Genomic DNA, 20,942 nt, shown 5'->3' on the forward strand with positions numbered 1-20,942 from the left:
TTTAAGCAATAAATTGGAAAAACAAACCCATTCATGTATTATGTTGTCTGGTTTCTGTGACAGTCTGAATATTAGTTTGTATTTACAGTGGCATCCAGTGACATTTTAATTAACTTTAATATTCTGATACGACTGCAAGAAAGCACATTTCCTAAAATTTCATACTGCTTCTTTAAATTCAAGCTGAGGACCCGTGAACACCTTATGTCCACCGACCTGAATAGAAAAATGAGCTCTGTCAGCACTCTGGGAAAACTCATCGTCCTCTCCTCATCATCACCGTCACATGTAAGCAGCCGCCCTGTTTGATCATCAAACACCAGACTGGATTTAAAATCAGACGCTGAGGTGACTTTTGATTTGAAGGAGGAAGAGGAGGAGGCTGCCACTGGAGTACAGTGAGCTAACGTGTAGTTTTCAGTTCACAGCTCAAGGTCTGTGGGTAACTTTGGCACCAGTCTAACACTTGGATCTATACGTTATCCACAAACGTCATCAGATTACACCCCACACACACCTCACAAAGATATTCTCAGGTTCAAAAACTAGAACTGCTTTTTAACATTTGCTGAAAAAGGACTTTCATGATGCAAAGCTGTGACGAAGCAGCGGGTCAGTAGACTGACACGGGGGCAAACGGGCATCTCACACATACTACAAACTGATCTGCAGTAGTAATATTAGAAAGCAGAGTTGTATAAAAGGTGCTGCTGAGCACTCGTTCTAAGCCGTCTGTGGTGTTGCGGTGGGTTTTCTGCAGGCACGCCTTCGTTTTGTAGTGTTCTACGGGGAAAACGTTCTTATTGATCAGCGCCTAAACAGGAAGCGTGAGAGAAAAACATTACGGTAGCTGAAGCTAGTTTAACCTCCGATTATGAATGATATCGTAAGGCAGAATGGAGACACGATAGCTCCACATCCACAGGTGCACCAACCCTCGTTATCCAGCCGTGCGGCTCAATGTTTACATCTATAAATAGGCACCTGAGACAGCTGATGGATAGGTCCAACTCACACACGTCACATGTGTGAGTGTTTAAAGCCTTTTAAGGAGCTGAGAATAATGGAAGATGCACGATAAGAAAATACTTAAATCAGAATTACCACGTCTATGTGTAAATAAGTCACGTGTGCTCGACGGTTTAACATTTGTACTACAGTTCATGAGTGCTTTTCTAGCTCTCTACTAAGTGTACATTTCACTTGCCATATGTAACAGTTCATAATGTTTCTGTTGAAAACAGTGAAAGTGTTAAACCCTTAAAAATGTGTAGTTTTGTTTTTTCTTCTTGTTACAGGCCTGTGGTGGCACTGCTGTGACTTTGGGAGTGGCTGCCATGGTTCCAGTCACACACCTTGTTAATGACAAACAACCCATCCTTCATTGAAAAGAAACGTCACGGTGAGCTGTGGAAGTCATCCCTCCTTCTGATGGACTCACTAATGTCCTTGGCGGTCCTGACATGAAGCTCCTCCTTTAAAAGGCCGCTCGGGGATAAGGTGTCCACTTGCAGCGCAAGGACACCGGCGTCATTTGAAGGGCGGTGCGTGATCTCAGATTGCGTAGGCCGCACGAAACAGGGATGCAACGACCTCCTTCAATCCTATCATTGCGACCGAAGCGGCCCCCTGAGCATCCACAGTCTACTCAAGCAGGGCCTCGGATAAAATAAAGTTTTCTATCTGAGTCTACAATTCACCAGTTTCTACGTTGGGGTTAAAGCTGGATCCAGACTTAAACCACAGCACTCCAATCACTTCCTTCCAAAATAAAAGACTGGTGGGAACGCTGGGATTCAGGCTTTTTTTGTTGGTTTTTGTTCTTTTTTTAAAAAGAGAGCGATCACAGCCATCATTGACATGAATGCAACATTTACAGGTACAGGGTGCATGAATGATGTCACCACCTGTAACCATGACACAGAGATACAGGTGAATAAGGTGAGTTTGATTTTTGGTTTAGGTGTCAGATCCTGTTTTCCTGCACGATGAATCGGTGCCACTAAATCAACGGGAAAATTTGGAAACATTACACTGCTTTGTATCCATTTAAACTCCCACACGATTTGGCATCTTGTTGCATTACATGAGTATGTCCATTCAAAATAAAATACAATATCAAAAATGATATTTATAAAAAAAAAAAAACAACTCAAGGGCTGGAAATAATCTAAAAAAATATATACATACACATTATATATGCATATATGATGCATATATACACACACAATGCTATACATATATATGTATATACTGTCTTTATATATAAATGTACATGTTAGACACCGATGCTAATCGTGTTGTTAGTCATGGTAACACATACCTTTGGAAAATTATTCGTGTGAGGACCAAATCTTCTTTTCTGTAACATTTTTCCTGGACGCTCTGACTTCTGCTGCTGAGCAACAGCTCGGTGAACAAAACTAAACATCTGGTGCTTTCTCACAGGTCACCAGCAGAGATGATAACTGGGGGCTGAGTTAAGGAGAGTCAGCTAACACAGTGTGTGCACCCGCCCAGTGATGAGTTGGGATATGCCGGGTGGGGTTGTGGAGGGAGGAGGGGGTAGTTTTTGAGTATGACAGGCTCGTTTAATTCCAGATCCGGAGGAAACTGTCCCAGGAGCCGGTGGCCACAGCCATGCCGTCGCCCGTCACTCCTAAGCAGCTCACTCTGTTGTCGTGGCCCGCTAACACACCTGGAGGGTGAAAAACAAACCACAGTCACAGGTAGGGTCAAAACAAACCTCCATCGCACTGAGAATCGAGACTGCAGGTCAGCAGTGACTTTAAAACATCAGCTGTATAAGTGATGCAGGCCTTCATGATGTCTGTATTTATCAGCTCGTGTTTTACATCCGTTATCTCGTCGAAAACAAAAGTCCACTGGTTTCGCTGGTTTGAATTTAAATAAACACACTTCAGAAGAGTTGAATTCAGTTTGCGTGCATTTCCCTCACTTCATCTGAGTCCTTCAACTCTAAATAATACCACAACCTTAATGGGACCAGTCGGACCCTGCTGTTGAACAATAAGAAATCTGAAATGCTGTATTTGCACAAGCAGCAAGGTTCACTGACGTGCACGTCATTAGCTGACAGACGCCACCGATCGTTAAAAAGTCACATGGGCGTCTTCATGAACACAAACTGTTTACAGGAGCTGAATAAGTTCTTGACATTTGTCAGTAGTAGAGAACCCACAATCAGAGTTCAGGTGTGACTCACCTGCACGCTCGCCCTTCAGCGTGTCCCAGACGTTGCAGTTGAAGTCATCATAGCCGGCCAGGAGCAGGCGGCCGCTCTTGGAGAACGCCACGGAGGTGATGCCACAGATAATGTTGTCGTGGCTGTACGTCATCAGCTCCTGGTCTGCACGCAGATCAAACAGCCTGCAGGTGGCGTCATCAGAGCCCGTCCCAAAGGCATTCCCATTGGGGAAAAACTGTCGGGGGGGACATGGATCGCGCAGATAAGTGATGAATTGTACGTTTTCAGGGTTTTGTCTCTAAGGAAGTCGTTTCTATGACGATGCCTGTTTTACACTGCCAGGAAAAGATTATAATACAGGAAGCATGACAACCAACACACTGATGATTATTGTTGTCAAACACTGACGTCACTGCTCCTCCACAGGAAGGTGCTCAGCTTCAGTCTGTCACTCGCTCTGCTTTCATCATGCTGACATAAAGGCCGTGAACTTTAACCAGGCTTCACGTCGTCTTCAGGTTTTTAAAATGAGCCTTTTTCATTTGACTAAATGATAACTTTATTAATACATTTCAGTCAGACTTCACCCTCCACCCTCTTTGGCTGGGTGCTCTTCCTGCTCAACATTTGCTCCAGTATTATCCCGGTTCTCTGTCAGGCTACGGTGACAGCCGTTTGTTTGGAATAAACACAGGATCAGCCCACAATTTTCCTAGAAGTCTGCTACGCGGAAGCGCTCATAAAAAAGATAAACACCAGGTCACATTTACTTCTAAAATGCTGAGACATAATCAATCTGCAATAGTCTTTGTGATCGCCGACGCTCCCACGTCTCCTTGCAATTAAATCTCGGGTACTCACGCTGACGGCATTGATGTCAGACACGTGGCCGGTGAACGACTGCCTGCACATGCCGTCGCGGATGTCCCACAGCTTGGAAGTGGCGTCGCAGGCTCCCGACACAAAGGTCTTGTAGTCCGGGCTCAAAGACAAGCTCATCACATCGCCTGTATGGCCAGAGAAGCTTGTAGTTTGCTGGCCCGTCTCTATGTCCCACAATGCACTGCAACAAGGAAGCAGGAAAGACATATGAATTCTTTATGAAAAATATGCTTTATTAGACTTTCTCATTCATGGATCGTATTGCAATATCATCGCAGTGATCAAAGGCTCTGCACGCAGCTTTACAAACCTCCTGTGATGACAACATGCACGTTACGCAGCTCGTAAGAGCGTCCGCAGTCTACTGCGAAACATCACTGGAATATTTGAATGGTTTAAACTGCTCACCAGGTGGTGTCTCCAGAGCTGGTGAGTATCTGGTTATCATCCAAGAAACGGCAGCAGGACAAATAACCTGGAGGCAAACAGAAGGTTCCAGATGAGACGAGGACTCCTGTGTGCTCCCCACTCACACTGTGTACTTCCTCTCTCCTACTGTCAGCTCTTCCACATGTTTCACACTGGCTGTGCTTCCTAATGCAACCCTAAAGGGATTAATGTCTCCTCCTGAAATCAAACTGGGGAGGTGTGAGCCACTACACTGTAGAAAAGCCCTTATGGCCCCCGTCAGCCAGGACATGCAGGATCTACAGCTACAGTACAGAAGTCAGATTGGATTCAAATGTTTAATATGAAAACAGAATAAATAAATATAAGGGTCGCTGGTCTCTCCCTCCCCCAGACTCACCTGTCTAATCTTCACTCTCCGATAAAAGCAACAAATAATAAAAAAGAAAGAAATATGAAAGATCTTATTGAGGGTCTGTGAATTATGACAGAGTATCAGGGCCACATTAAGAAAAATATTATTCATTCTGAGAATAAAGTTGAAATGTGAAGATTGATGAATCAAACGACTCCACGCCAGCCTCTAAACCGGCTCATGTAGATGAGTTAGTGAGACGACTCAAACGTTTCGGATCAGTTCTGGTTTTCCTTCTGATCGCTGCAGCTTTCTGCAGAGCTCCCCAACATCCTCACACTTATCCCCACCCTGTGTTTACGAGCTAAAACACAAACGATGACTTTCTGAGACTCTGACGGACAGTTTCACTAACTTTTCCCCTTCATGTGGCTCTAGTGCTCGTTTGTAATTAACCGTCTGTATTTGTTTCTTGGCTGAGCGTGTGCTTACCTGTGTGTCCAGGTAGCTCTCTGGTGACCCGCACGTTGCCTTCGCGGGTCTTCAGGCTGTATATGGAGCAGATGTTGTCCAAACCTCCACAGGCCACGTAGTTTCCAGAAGGGGCGTAGGCGCACGTCATCACCCATGAAGAGCGCAGAGGGATGGCGTGCATCTGATTAAAAGGAAAGTGATTTCGTTATTAAATACAGTGAAAGCGCTTCATGTGGCGCCTTAGTTTGACTAAAAGCTTCAAGGCTGAGTTCAACTGATGAAAATTAGATCAAAACATTATTTTCACTTATAGGAACTTAAGTAAAAAGGAAATGAAAGGATGGATTCTTCTATTTCTTCATCTGGTGCTGTTGCAAACAAAATAAAATAAAGAAAGTAGAAGCCATAATTAACTGATGCATACGTGAGAGATGAGGGTCTGAAATCACTATTTTACGTTGCACTGGGTTGGATCTTAATGCAGGTGCAGTTGTAGATGTTACAAAAATCACAACAAAAATAATCAAACCTTATTTGTTGTGTAGCTGTCCCAGATGATTAGCTTCCCATCTTGTGATGCACTGACAAGTAACCTAAAAACGAGGTGAGAAGAGCAGCGTGACTCTGAGCTCGTGGTGAAAAGCCTACACGAGCTAAGCTGCATGCACCCAGTTTCATTAAAAGCAATGAGAGCCAGCCTTGCAAGTTACTGCGCTGCACTGTCAGCCTGGTTACAACGCTCTCACTTCTTCTCCCGCTGGAAGCCTCTTCGTCCCAGGTAATGTCCCACTCTGTGGAATATTTATTACCCCAGTTACATAAAAGTCTACTGTCGGGTGGGAAAGCGCTAGAAAGAAGCAGAGGTGGGGCGGCTAAATGTATCGGCAGCAAAAATAGCCCCGAGAAAAGGTGGAGTCAGAGATGGGTACGATAGGGCGAGATCTACAGATGGTGCAGATGCACAAACAGCTGGAACCCCTCCCTCCTATCCTGACTGGGTGTTTCCATCTCTCCGGGGACAGGAAGTAGCTTGTTGGTGCTGCGGTACAAATCAAGAGGAGAGCTATCATGCTCAAATGTCAGTAGCTGTATACAAAACAAACAGTGGCCACCTGCAGGGTCACCTGGAGGGTGCGAGGCACACCCAGGCACACATTCACACCTACACACCAACGAGGACACACCTGTGCATCTGAGCAGAACCTTCTAATGAAACTGCATCTTATGTTAATAAAAACTACTAACTACAAAAACAGAGACACTTATTAATCTGTATCTACCAACGTATTGCCTAAGGATTAGTGATGTGCATGCACACTCATGGTGACATTAACTGCTCCGTCTCAGTGCTCATAACTGCAGCAAACCGTTAAAAAGGCAGTTTGTAAGCTTGAATTCATCGAGCATTCAGTGCATGTAGCGACAGCTGAAGATTTCCTCACTGGTAAAATTTGAAATATATTAATTATTTTTAAAAATGTTCTGATTTTAGGAACTTACAAACTGCATCCTTAAGAAGATTATTAAATAAGCTGTGGTAGCTGCGATTACTATTGTGCTCACAGTAAAACGGTGCTCGTCCCATGTATGGTGGTATTAGTCATATTAATAGACAGGTAGCAGTAAAAACATGAACAGCAGTAGTGGTAGTAGTTTAGCCCCACACCTGGGACTGTCGTCACTGCACCAGTGCATTGCATTGGAAGACAGACACAAAGAAAGAGAGTGACACACACACACAAAGATACAATTTTTAACAGCAATAAATACGAGAGGTTGTGAACCTCACGACTGTAAATTCATTTTTGCTGTGCAGCACACTTTCACCTGGAGCTTGTGTTGGTCTACAAACTGTTAATAAATGTTGTATAAATGAAGCATCAACAGAGATTAACCCAGGATGTGACTGAGGATTTATGGTTATGACTGCTTTCTAAAGGTGTGTTCATATTTGATTTCAATAAAAAGCAGACCATCAGCCCCACAGGCAGACTCCATGTAGTCTGACCACGGTCATTCTGTTACTGACCAACCAGAACTCAAATTCAGTGCCAGCACTGCCAGCTAGAGACAAAGCAGATCAACTACTGCCAATTCAGAAAAGATGCCATCAGGCGAAGCAGCATCTCAGTGAATACAAGTCCAACATTCACTGCTCTGGACTCAGCAGAAAACAGCTGAGTGATTAATGTACGAATGCTCCAATACAACAAAAACCAAAGCCGTAGTAAGTAGAGATGGACCGATCCGATATTACGTATCGGTATCGGTCCGATACTGACCTAAATTACTGGATCGGATATCAGAGAAAAATAAAAAATGTAATCCGATCCATTAAATATCACGAAAGCACCTCACAAAACTTGCAACGTGCCGTAACTCGCCTCAGAACGTTAGCACGTCGGAGCAGTATGCATCACGTGATAGAGCGGCTGTGGCATGCGGGACCTGTCGGTGGTCTGGATAGCATTTGGAGCTTCGCTAGCAACCCCGCATTTCATCTCCGACAAAGTTATCCCGAGAGAAGTAAAGCAAGTGTGTAAGTCCATCTCTGAATGTTTGTAAAGCATTCCCACGTTAAGCTTAACAAGCGATATATGGAGCGACTGCCTCTTCTTGCTGCTACTTCAATCATGAAACTGCTTAATGATCAGCTGATCGGCTTTTCTGTCGTGAGTCCGTTTCTCTAGTTTGCTTTTGGCCCACTTTGCAGCAGAAAGAGGAAACCAGCGGCTGAACAACAGCAGCACGTTTAAGCTTGATCAGCTGTTGTTAGAATGTATTTAATATTACTTTCTACTCCAGGATCTTTTTCTACGTAGCTGACGCTGGTAACTGTGCAGGGGCGGATCTAGCAAAGTTTAGCCAGGGGGGCCGATAGGGCATTAACAGGGAAAAGGGGGCACAAAGACATACTTTTCTTTCTTATTCTCATTTAAAATGTCGAGCTTTTAATAAATAATTATCTGACACCCAAAGTTTTAATTTGATGTAAAATGAATAGAAGTCAATTACTGTATATAGTGACTATTAAGTCTAATATATATACCCTAGTAAGCTATAGTACTTTTTCCTTTGGGAAGGTACCATCTGTGCAGTCTGCAATTTTGTTGAAGAAAGATGTTGAATCTATTTAATATTTCTTGAAAAATAATTGATTTCTGTGTATTTTTTTTCACACTGCATCAAATTAAGGTTGATTACGTCGATTAAGCATCATGAGGTGGAGCGTGAGGGGTGGTTCCCTATTTTTTATTTATTTATTTTTGTTGTTGCTGGGAGTTGGAACCCTATTAGTTAGGTTGCTTAATATTTACGATAAGTACTCTTTAAAATACCAGAATAGGGAGGATGGTGTAGGTCTAAGTTTATTAGATTGATCAGTATTGCTGAACTATGAAATTTTTTTTTTGCATACAGGTATAACAGAATAGCTTTAGTGTAGTTGTTGTTTTAAACTTGAGTATGAACTTATACAAAATGCAGCAAGATATTAAAAAACAGTTTTGTTGATTAAAAAACACTATATCGGATTCATATCGGTATCGGCAGATATCCAAATTTATGATATCGTATCGGACATAAAAAAGTGGTATCGTGCCATCTCTAGTAGTAAGCAGACGCTCAATGAAAGAGCAGAAAAAGAACATTGCTCGAGTGAATTTCACATCCTGGCTGCAGTTAATAATTCTGTTGTCTGTATAACCAGCACACTACCTGGAGTCACTCCCCCAGTGCATTGCATAGATCTTGGCCAGGTGGCCCCTGAGAGTGCGTCGCGTCCGCATCTGTATCCGGCCCACCGAGTCCAGACCAGCTGTGATCTGCCAAAACACAGGAAGAAGTGTCAGCGGTTACACTAGAAGGCTCACACACACTCATCAGTGGACACCAAAAACAGGCCATTATCTGTCGACGAGGCAGCGGGGCGAACGTTAGACGAGCTCACGCTGCTGCACGTCTGTGGGATATTTATATGGATCCAATGACAGCATGTGTAAATACTGACACACTGAGATCCCCGGTTTTTATTCTGATTTACATGAGATATAATTGATCAAATTTATGTAATTTTTCACGCATTATTCACAAGTAACACGTGTGGCAAAAAGATCTACCAATGAACCGAATGGTAAATGCATTTATAGATATATAGTAACCTTAAACTCGTACCTGTGACAGAGTGGAGTCACTGCAGGCTTTTCTGGCATCCTGCAACGTAACAAAACGGGAAATGTTAGCGTATTCAACCACCACGTAGCAAACGGCTCATCAATGTGTTTAAACCTGCTGTGATTCACCGCCAGTCGCAGAGATGATCAAACAGCAATCACACAGACCGACTGATGTTTATTCAAGTGACGGTCTGACAAAAGTTACACACGTCACAGTGTCGCTGCATGCAGTGAACACACAGAGGCGCACGTGTGATGTATGCACACACACAAAAACAACAACAACAATATAAACAAAAAAGCACAAACAGCATGTCGTCGTACCCGAATCTGATTGCGTAGTTGCTCAGCTTCCTGTCGCAATTGTTCCAGCTCGCTCATTGTTTCGCTGATGGGCCACGCTCTGCTCCAAACACCGACTACGCTGGGAAAACACACGCATGCAAACTCACACGCACACACACACACACGCACTCACGCACACTTTACCAGCTGACGCCTGCAAGAAAGACAGAAGAAACACTTTTAGGTTGAAGGATGGGAAACAAACACAAGTATCCTGTTTGGGTTCACACCAAAGAAGAAGGTGCTGCAGAGGGTGGGGCCGGGCGGAGCTCCAAGGGTGGTCTGGCTCTTCAAACACCCTCCTCAGTCTGGTTCAAAAGGCCATCTGAGCCAGGCTCTGACCTTTACTGGCTCAATCAGCCTTTTGTGTTGCTGCATTGCACTGGCTGCTCCGCCCGCAGTCTGTGTTTTTGTGTTGAATGTGCTCTGTTGTGTACTGTGGGCAGATCTGGATTGTCTATTTGATAACATGTCCAAGTGGGGAAAGAAAGCATATATTTTTTAGTTTGTGTGTGTGTGTCTATCTAAATGTGTGTGTCAGGGTTAAGTGCGTCATCCCTTTGCAGATGCATGCGCACAAACATGCACGCGCACATGCCGGTTGCCACTTCCTTTACCTTGGGGAGTCTGAATGTGGGTCACAGAGCACTTACACACTCCTTGGAAATGTTTGGACAGCAACCCCCCCTCCACACGGCTCCAACATACCTCGCCCCACCCCCTGACTTTCCACTCTGTTTCACAGTCCAGAAGACAAACTCAGGGAGATTACATTTTTAGTCCCGTTTTCTAAAATTCAACAATTAAACCAAGTTCAGTCTTTCCTCTTCACAGGAAACAGTGCAGATGTAACGAGGAGGATGTTTGTGTTTCAGCTTCAGTTTTGCAGATGCTTTAAAGCCGTGGTACACGAGGTAATTCATGAGCACAATCGTGGAAAAAAAGGCAGGTAAACAACATAAGATAATGATAAGATGTTTATACAGTTCAGATGACTTTTATCTCAACATCACTTGAGCTGGTTTTGGCCCGTTTTTCCACTGCACTGACACAACAGAGACCTCGACTGCTCGTCGTGGCCTTGGCTCAGCCAACGGGGTCTTTGACAGGCACTGCAACGCTCTCAGCGCTTCTCCAGCTGACGCAACCCCCACTAAGAAGGGTCTGGGCGTCAGCTCTCCAGTGATGTGCACCCACGCTATCACTGCTTTGGATCCACTACCCTGTACCTCTCTGCCACGTCACCATGTGCCTCTCGTGGAGGACCATAACACCCAGTTTGACCTTCTCCACCTCCTGGTTATGCTGGGAGATGACGTGAGAAATAATTCAGCTTCATAATGCTGACAGACAGAAGGATATCCAACCAGAATAAAACTGCAAGCACTGATTTATGGGAGTGTCACATGAATGTTCATATTCCAGTAGTGATTATTATTCATTCAGCAGCTAAAACAGAACACATGAAAGTGCTGTCGTAAGCACAAAGACAGGCAAAACACACGCTCATACAACATTTACGTGTAGTGACTTACAGTTGTGAAACTCGGGTCGTTTGTGTATGTGTGTATTTTTTCCCTCCACTTGTGTGATTTGAGTCATGCGTGCAGCCAGTGAGCTGGCCTACAAAGACCTAGATCATGGCCCAGGATCAGCCGCAACAAAAGCGGAGCTGTGTGTTGCAGCTGCCCATTGTTTAGTATGTGGTGCCAGTATAGCAGATAGGTCTGCTTGGCACCGCCGCCACATTTGGGGCCTCTGCGATAGGCCACGGGAGGCCACAATTGCTACTTCTCTGCACAACATCCAAGCACACAGCCCTCCGTGCATTCATTCATCTTGTTCAGCCTGGTGCTCCCAGTGGCCGACAGGACACCGCGGTGCCTAAACTGGGATAACACATCTGCTGCCTGCTTCAAACTGTGGACATGTAAGACAGAAAGGCACTGGTGGAAATAATCACAAACGTTACATTTTATTTTGAAAACTGACCACAGGCATTTTCGGCTGCTCCCTTATTTCCCAAAGGATCAGGACAGCGGACAGATGTGCATCTTTGATCGTGCAAAGACTCCAGGCCTGGGCCCAGCACTAGCTGCTGATGCCCCGAGCCCGGGTGTGTCTCCTCCTGGTCTCATACCGCAGAGCTTTCACATTACAGGTGAATGTGTCACCTGGTAAATCACTGAGAATAATCTCAACAAACAGCTTAAGCATCACTCAGTGTTTGTGCACAAAATGTTTAGCTATAAAGCCAAAGTGACTTTTATCTAATAACTTCTCATTAACAGCAGCAATCAAATGTAAGGAGTAATGACTTAAGTACTGATCAATATAGTTCACAAAGTGTTTCACAAAGCATCAAATCATCAGGACAAAGAACATTTTAATTAAGACACGAGAAATCTATAAAATAAATAAAAACTACAATATATTAAAATGACATTTAGATTTGTTACAGTAACAGAAAAAACACACATGGCCTCAAAGCCTGCAGTATAATAATCTTTTTTTTTTTTTAAACTCACTGTTTTTAGTTTCTTTGAATGTTAATTAATAGTTTAATAGTTTGACTATGATACTGGCTGCTGTTGCTGCTTTTATGACTTAATCAATACTGCGAACCTGTCTGTGTTTATCATGTGTGAGGAATACAAACGTTATCTGAACTGTATCCAACTCCAAGACACATAAGTTCACTGCTCGCTCACTAAACTCTACATCCGTGTCAGACTGTTCAGTGTCTGCTCCTGCAGACACACAGACACAGTAGTTCATGTTAAGGCAGAACTACACCTAAGGACAGCATGGGAACTCCAAAGGCAAATCCTATGAGATCTGAATCAGAAAAATCCAACTGTGAGAACACACAGTGGTCTAGTTTGGTTAACAGAGCAGCAGCTTTAGGGGCACGGCAAAATAAAATGAGCAGGAGGTTTACCAACATCCAGGTGTGGACACACTTGGGCCTGCTGTGAGCACCTTATACCAGTGCTTACAGTAAGTTGTCCATATTATGACTTCTGAAATCATATCTTATACCTGTATACAGCACAAATCCTCTTATTATTAAAAAGAATGACTTACACCTTGTGATAAAATTTTAATTACTTGGAATCAATCAGTGCTCTAAACCAACGTTTTTCAGGCTCTTGTCTAGCGAGCACTCAAAGCACTTTATACAATATGCCTTGTTCACACAAGGTCTTTTTGCTTTGTCTAAGTGCTCTATCACCCTCAGATGAAGGCATCAATATCTGGGATCGAACCACCGAGCTTCCGATTACTAGATAAGATTGACTAGTATTAGATTTTTTGTTTGTTTGTCTTCAGCTGATGCCACGTGCTGGGTTATTTGTTAGAAAACACACCAAAAAGACAAAACGTGATTTGTAGTGAATGTGCACCTACTGAAATGAGTAGGAGGCAGCAGGGCAACTCCACAGGTGTGAACTTGTTCAGGTGACCTACAGACTATTCCAGACATCTAGAGAATGAAGCAAATATCTGAAAAATGTCCCGTATGGTGAGGCTTCCTGCAATAACTAGAGCACATATGAAACTGCACAGGAAATATGCGCCATGCTTATGATTTCATTGCTTCCACACTTGTTCTGAAGTAGGTTAATGCTTAAATAAAATCCCCCCAAAGCGTCACACTGCTCTGGGTCAAAGCAGAGGCCCAAACCCGAGCATACTCAGTTTATAGTAGGACATGAACCTCTGCGAAACACCGAGCTGCGGACATTTGTGGTCATCCTTCCGATCATCTTATCGACCAATCAGCTAGCCGGTCTAGCTTTCCCCACATTTAAAAGCTTTTTGTTTAAACAGTGAAACACTTTACTATGCAAAGACCAAAAGCAAAATGTATTCCATTTTTACAAACGTGTAAAGACACTGAATACATCCGTGACACACGGACCAAAGAGCAGGAGCCAAACGGCGCGGCACCAGTTGATGCTCAGAGGAAGGCTGTCATGTATATTTAGTAGAAAAGGAAAAGAAAATCTACGCAGCCACATATGAGAGAACCAGATGTATGAAATGGAAATATCTGAACTGCTGTCTGCCCAGTGAAGGGTTTTGCCCCTACAGTTCCGCCTGACAGTGTGTAAAAGGCCGCGTTTGGTGAGCAGAGAAATTTCAACAACGTAAAGCTTTTAGCTTAGAGAAAGAAAACAGCGCAGCCCGGGAACAGTTATTTCAACACTGCTGCCTGGAGCGAACCAGCTAACGGCGGTTTTTGCATATCAGCCGAGCTCAATGTAAAACAAACAAAAACAGCCGCGACCAGAGCAGGAAATAGCGTTTGTAAAAGAAAAATAAAAAAAACGCCACCAAAATATCAAGACTTGAGTGCACGTCCTCACCTGAAAACAGGCGGTTTGGGGCTCCGTCCGTCCTTCAGTCCGAGTCACACCGATCCGTTTTCACACGACAACCATGGCCACAGCTGTGAGGGAATCGCAAAGGGAGCCGTGCTAATTTTAAGCCCGTTTTAATCGGTTTAAATGGTCAGAAGCGAGCGCGACTCGTGTCGGATTTGACTAAAATTTTCACCAAGCAGGCTAATCACCACACCCATGAAAGTGGGAACATAGCAACAGCCTACGCTGAGGGGTGCCCGCTACATGACACATTCATATTCATGTTTCCTTGTTAATACAACAACTTGTAGTGTAACAATGTCGTACTAAATTAGTTATAATTACGTCAATAATCTCGAGGAATCATTAACAACACTTTAACTAGCTCTAAAAATATCTATAATGACTCGTACACCCTACGGGCGAAATGGTACCGTCTGGCAGCTCCCTCTACAAAAAGGAACCGAATGGGATACAGGAAACAAATATTAGACCTAAAAAGCCAGTCATTGTAGTGATTCAAACGACAGTCATCTAAGGTTTGCAAACTCCACCTTTGCCCTCTCATTCAAATACAAACTGAGTAAATAACGCAGACACTGCAGTAGAAGTGAAAGGTGAGGAGACTGCAGTGTTTTTAACAACTTCACGAATGTAGTCTGTCAACAGCAACAGTTGTGACCACATAGACTAGCGATGGCTGAGACGTGAAGGTACCTGCAGGTCTGCTGTAGAGCTTCGCACCGTGAGAGGCCAGACAAGAAATGAACCGATTAATCAAAATCAAAAATGAGTGGTAAGTGCAGCTCTAAAATGTGTATGACAAACATAGCTCGCTCTTCATCATCAAAGTAGCAGAAATATTTGTCTACTTTCTCTAGTCATCCTTTGGTTTCTTGACAGTTTAATGGATTTCGTTGCTTTACTATTCAGACAAATCTAATGAGTGAGTTAGAATTATAAATCTGTCTAAAACAAACTGAAATCCCTCAGGAGACAGCTGTGCCAAGTCTCACCCTGGCACACAGCAGTTGGCCTGCAGTGGGTTCATTGAAAACGATCTCTCTCCATTAGGACAGGATGAATATTTAATGGGGCCAATGAAAGGGAGCAGTGGGATAGGCTTTTCCATATCTCTGCACGAGCCATAATCAATGGAAAGGAGATGAAAGTTTTCCAGCGCCTGGTTTCCTTTCGGAGTTGCATGGGGGCAGATTAAGTCTAATTTAATTCATACACACAGCAGTAGTATGAGGATTAGGATTACCATGATAGCAGAGACATATGCCTTGGATGGTTTGCCATTAGTGCCAATGGGATTACATTTTCTTTATTTTACAGTGTTAATTTGCACAGCCTCGGAACAGGATATTATTCACAGTATGTTTTATTCATTAGCCTGTATTCATACATTAAAACCACACATTCTACAGCATTTAGCAAAATAGAAATTCGATCCGTAGGATGACACCTGCCAAAACCACAATCAATAATTTGCCCATGTGTTATAGAAAATACATCTTATCAGTCATAATAAAGATAATCAGAACATTTAAGTGGATTTAGTATTACTGTTTCATTTATAGCGTGCTTGTAAAGTTGTACTAACAAGTTTAAGCCAGCCGGTTTCACAGATGACATAATACTGGGTCACCCTTTAGCGTTTTGTCAGATCATGTCTGAAGTTATGCAAAAATAGACTCCTAATTGCACAAGGTAGAGCTAAATCATGCAGCCTGAACACCGCTACAGCTCAGCTCTAGTCATGTGCTACATTAGTCAACACTGAGTGCTGTCGTTTTTTTTGTTTTGTGTTTTTGTAGTGTTTTGGATCAGAGATTGGTTTTAAATGGAAGATAACTGCCTAAGAAGAAGTCAGCTTGTGTTCTCTCTGTATAGTGAGCAAAAAAGACTGAATTCATTAACCAGCTGAGAATCGCAGTCAGTGTGTCCAAAAGCACATCCTAGGCCAATCAGGTCCCTTGGTCCATTGCTTAGCAACCAGGAAGGAAGAAGCAGGGTTGGGTTGGGGGGAGCAAATTGACACTGTAAAAATAGAACATCAATAGCCTGGTGTGTGAAAAAAAGAAAGACACACATGTTGCCGAGGCTATAAATAGTTTCCTGGAGCCTGGAACAGGTATTGTGTACAGTAGCTTTGTCGTGTTGTTGTACATTTTTGCATTTATTCGAATTTAGCAACACAGCTCAAAGCATAGCAGTCATGCAAGTGAATAACATCATTTGAATTTTACGATGATTTTATGGCATAGGAGAAACAGCAAGAACTGACGTACCTGTATACTGCTGACTACAAGTCATCCCAAAACCATCAACAGGTCGGCACAATTTAGATTTTTCTGTTTGTCAGCGTGGATACAAAATTCTCAGCATGCTGTAATAATACATTTCAGCGTATTATCACTGACGTTTTTGGAAATCCATAAGGGGAGGGGGTTAGGGTTTGTTTTTCATTTTAGTTAATAAATAATAAATAATAATAATATAAAATCACCAGGATAATATCTGATCTTTCTGCCTCATATCATAAATCTGTGTGCATATTGTTCAGGGGAATTCCAGTGATCTTTTCTCATATTACACCACCTTTATATATGACATTTTTAAACTGGGTAATGCATGTGTCTTGTGTAGAACAGTGTGCTCAAAAATAGATCTATCATATCCAATTCAGTTTCACAGGACTGCTCAATAATGACCCCAAAACGTGGGGGATCCGATCGAGTGGAGATAACGGGACGTCAATCCCCCACCTCCTAAATGTTGGGGTTTTTTTAATCCCGATGTTTCGATTTTAGGCCACATGCCATCACACCCCCATGTAATACTTTCACAGTATCAGAGGCAATTAAAATGTGTAGCAACAGTAAAAGGCTTTATCGGGGCCGTCTTATCCACCAGACATCTCCCGGGGAGGCAGGCCGTTGTCAGGGTAACCCTCACAAATGGCAACTGACGTCAAAAAGGTAGGAGAAATACCAGGGAGAGCCAGAGCTGCTATGCATAATGGATTATTGAAAAAAAGGCCCTCTTGAAGAGTGCAAAGTGACTTAAAATATGCGTGCCTTGCTGAGCTCACCAGTCCTGTCTCACTCTGTGTGATGAGGGAAATAGATGTTGGCAAATTCTGGGTTTACTTGCAGACTGCCACAGCTTAGCCTTCATTGGTTCTTGTTAAATTATGTATTTTGAGTAAAAGCTTGATGGAGAACAATCTCTGCATTTGGACACATAATGGTCTATATCCTGTCCTGTGACCTCTGTGTCATTTGTCAAAGTGCTGTGCCACTCCTCATTCCGTTATGTTTTGCTTCCAAAGAGCCAGGCTGCTTTCTGGAGCAGTGGGTCCAGGCTTCCCGAAGGTCTTTCAAACTTTTTCTTTGGACATTGTCTGCTTTGGGTGCAATACGTGGTGCAAAAACATGGCATATCTCAGCATAGTGTGCAGTGCGTTATTAAAAAAAATGTAGGAGACTGGCCTACAAAAACTATCTACAGCAGAGGATCAGTATGCGAATCAAATCTAGGAAAGACCTGACACATGATGCATTTGAGAGATGCATCTTATGTTCAAGTCTCACAAATGGTCTCAGAGGAAAGGTGTCTGTCAAGAGCCATTCTTAAGGAAGGGAAACAGAGAGAGGTGAAGGCTGAGGTTTGCCAAATTACACAAGAACTGGACAGAAAATCAGTAACAACAGGCTTCTGGAGTGAATCCTAATTCGAAAGTTTATGTTCAAATTGTTGTCAATATTTACAGAAGAGGTGAGGAGACACTGTGTCTTCAGCTCTGCCATGGTTTTGACGCTTCGGGGGTCTTGGCAATTGATGTCATTATGAACTCATAAAAATAACATGAAGGGTTTAGGTTCTTGTCTAATCTCAGTGCTATTCCTGGGCCATGAGAGTGTCACACAGCAGCAGCTTGGCGAAGAACCCTTCTGTGATCATGCCTCGCGTGTTGTGCTGGGAATCACACTCTCCTCGATCAACGACTGTGAAGTCATGTACTGCTGCTGTCCACATTGGTAGAGCAAAACAGAAGTATGGACATGTAATACAGAAGTGACACTGTGTCCATTTTGGAGAAGATAATACATCTATATGCATAGATCTGTGCGATGCCATTATTATGACATCATTGACTTTCTCACATAGAATAAAATCAGGTTTAATTTTTTTTTTTTGCCCACGAAGCTTTATGTCTCCAGCACACAACATTAAATTACAAGAAGAAAAATTTAGAGCAAAAGTGTTTTTCTATAATGTGAATATCCATGTTAAAATCAAATAAATGTACTAGTGTCCAAAAATTTATCTATTTGTTGAAAAGCCGCATATTTTTTGATGCTATATTTTCACTGTGGGTTTCAAAAGTACACAATTTCCACATTTATTAATCAAACGACACCCTCAATTACATTAAGGAAGAGCAACCCTTAATCTTTTGATTTAGGGAGAAGCTGCGGAGGAAATGTGCAAACAGAAGAAGTGAGAGTGTTTCGGTCCAGGGGAATCCCAGACACTTCTGTAAACCAGGGGTGCAACAAGCAGCACAAAGCATGAACCAACATGCTATGAGTTTCCAAAGAAGTCGATCACACATCAGTATTGGGGGAGTGAGGAATAACCTTGGTGTGCTAATACCACCCTTTGCAGAGGCCGCCAAACAGCTTCAACCCTCCAACGCCACATGATCATTAATTTATTACCACGAGCACACTATTTCTTTCCCTTTTTTTTTGACTTGACATTTTGGTGCACCACAGATTTTTAACATGAGATAAGATCTACAGTTCACCTCTGCACTGCCTCAAAACCAACTTTATACCAGGTACAAAGTCTGAGTTCACAACCTCACTAAACACCACAGTCACCAGCGTTTCCTCTATTACACTGCAAACACCAAAAGGTGAGTTAAGTGCCAGAAAAATATCTGAGTTTTAGTAAGGTTTATACTGCAGACTTTAGCCTTGGAAACATGATTTTTCTATGTAAAAAAATATTTAAATATTATATTAAAACAGTAGGAATATTCTCATTTGTACTTAAATGTATACAGTATTCCTGAGTAAGTACATTTTCCCTGGTAAATATAGAGGTTACTGCGCCAATACATCATTGCTGTGAATCAAAAAGCTTGACATTAAAAAAAAAAAAAGAATGAAAGCTTTTCTACCTTTTCCAGTGCAGATGAGGAGGGGAAGTGGCTGTTTCTGCATATGTCCTAAATGGCATGGATTATGAGTCGCACAGAGCGCCGTGGTTTCAGTTCTTCCTTTCAGCCGTGAGTGTAGATGCTGCCAGGAGGAGCAGCAAATGGAGAGCTAGAGGATGGAGAGCTACTGAGTGGGAGGGTGATGATATATGGGGGGGAGACAAAGGATAGCTGATGGAGTAATTTTTCTATTAAAGGGACAGAGTTGATTTCTTCAGTACTAGCTGAAGAAGGTAAATAAATAGAAATGAAAGAATAATCCCAGTTTTTTTTACTTTCCCACCAAAAAACTTGTTGCAGGTCCCTTGGCAGGTGGCCACACGTGTTTTCATACAGGGCTTCCTAGAAGAACAGCATAAACAAAATTGGCTCCAAAATACTCATCAACCTTTGACATGATTCTGACGCGCATCTTCAAACATGAGCATTTATAGTTTGAGACATCTGTGTGACTTCTTATTTTACCATTCCTGTATATGAAAACTTGTTTCTGTCACTGAAAAAAAACCTTTTTTTTTCCATTTGTGAGTCAAAATTTTGAGTTAATTTCTTAGAATTTCAATTTAAAAATATCCAACACAATAACTCAAAACTGAGAAAATTACTGCTTAATTGCTTTACCTGGTAAATTTTTTAAGATTTATTTTTAATGGCAGAAACGCACTTCTATTCATACACAGCCTGTATATACTTGCTTATACACTGCCTCATGTCTACACCATTTTTGTAAATGATCCATTCCCACAGTAACACTTTTGTCCAGTATGTGCTTCCTTTCTGTAACGGTTTAGAATATTCTAAGACAAAAATGAAATGGGTCGATTCAACAGCATCCTTCTGAGATTGTGGTCCATTTTTACATAATAGCAGCAAATGCGTGACGTCTGTTCCACTAAATCTCACAGGTGCTCTAATGGATTGAGATCTGGTGACTTGAGGTCATTTGAGTACAGTGAACTCATTGTCATGTTCAAAAACCCAGTTTGAGATTACCCGAGCTTTGTGCCACAGCTCACTCTCCTGCTGGAAGCAGAAGACGGCTACACTGTGCTAATACAGGCGAGCTATTTCCTTTAGCAACCGCTGAGTGTTGTTGCTGATGGACACGGTCAGCAACAGCACTCAGGTAGGGTGTGGTTAAATGATCAGTTGGTACTGAGGGGTCCAAAGTGTGCCATAAAAACATCCCTCACACTATTAGAGTACCAGCAGACTGAAGCATTAATAGAAAGCACAGTGGATCCATGCTTTCATGTCATTCACCCCAACATCTGACCCCACCATCTGGATGTCACACAGAAGACTCATCGGACCAGCTAGCATCTTTCCAATATTCCGTTGCCAGTTATGGTGAGGCTGAGTTGTTACCTGTTCTTGCCGAGAGTAGCATCAGGTGTAGCATCAGGTGTAGCATCAGGTGTAGCATCAGGGGTGCTGGTTGTTCAGAGATGCTCTTCTGCCTACCTTAGTGATATTTGAGTTGCTT

The 20,942-nt window shown here is 42.7% G+C and overlaps 1 protein-coding gene across 1 annotated transcript; it reads right to left on the reverse strand.

The window, feature by feature from the left end:
• Positions 1 to 1,795: 1,795 nt before the first annotated feature.
• LOC113016843 (guanine nucleotide-binding protein subunit beta-4) lies at positions 1,796 to 14,455 on the reverse strand. The gene is made up of 10 exons (XM_026160000.2): positions 14,221 to 14,455; positions 9,827 to 10,001; positions 9,501 to 9,539; positions 9,045 to 9,151; positions 5,857 to 5,920; positions 5,346 to 5,508; positions 4,499 to 4,565; positions 4,070 to 4,271; positions 3,227 to 3,443; positions 1,796 to 2,698 (listed from the first exon to the last, which is right to left on the reverse strand). Exons 2-10 carry the CDS (start codon positions 9,881 to 9,883, stop codon positions 2,592 to 2,594), a joined length of 1,023 nt encoding a protein of 340 aa, XP_026015785.1. The 5' UTR covers positions 9,884 to 10,001; positions 14,221 to 14,455; the 3' UTR covers positions 1,796 to 2,591.
• Between the last annotated feature and the right edge of the window lie 6,487 nt (positions 14,456 to 20,942).

The sequence above is a fragment of the Astatotilapia calliptera genome, chromosome 23, assembly GCF_964374335.1.
Source record: "Astatotilapia calliptera chromosome 23, fAstCal68.1, whole genome shotgun sequence".
In the NCBI taxonomy this organism is placed as follows: Eukaryota; Metazoa; Chordata; class Actinopteri; order Cichliformes; family Cichlidae; genus Astatotilapia; species Astatotilapia calliptera.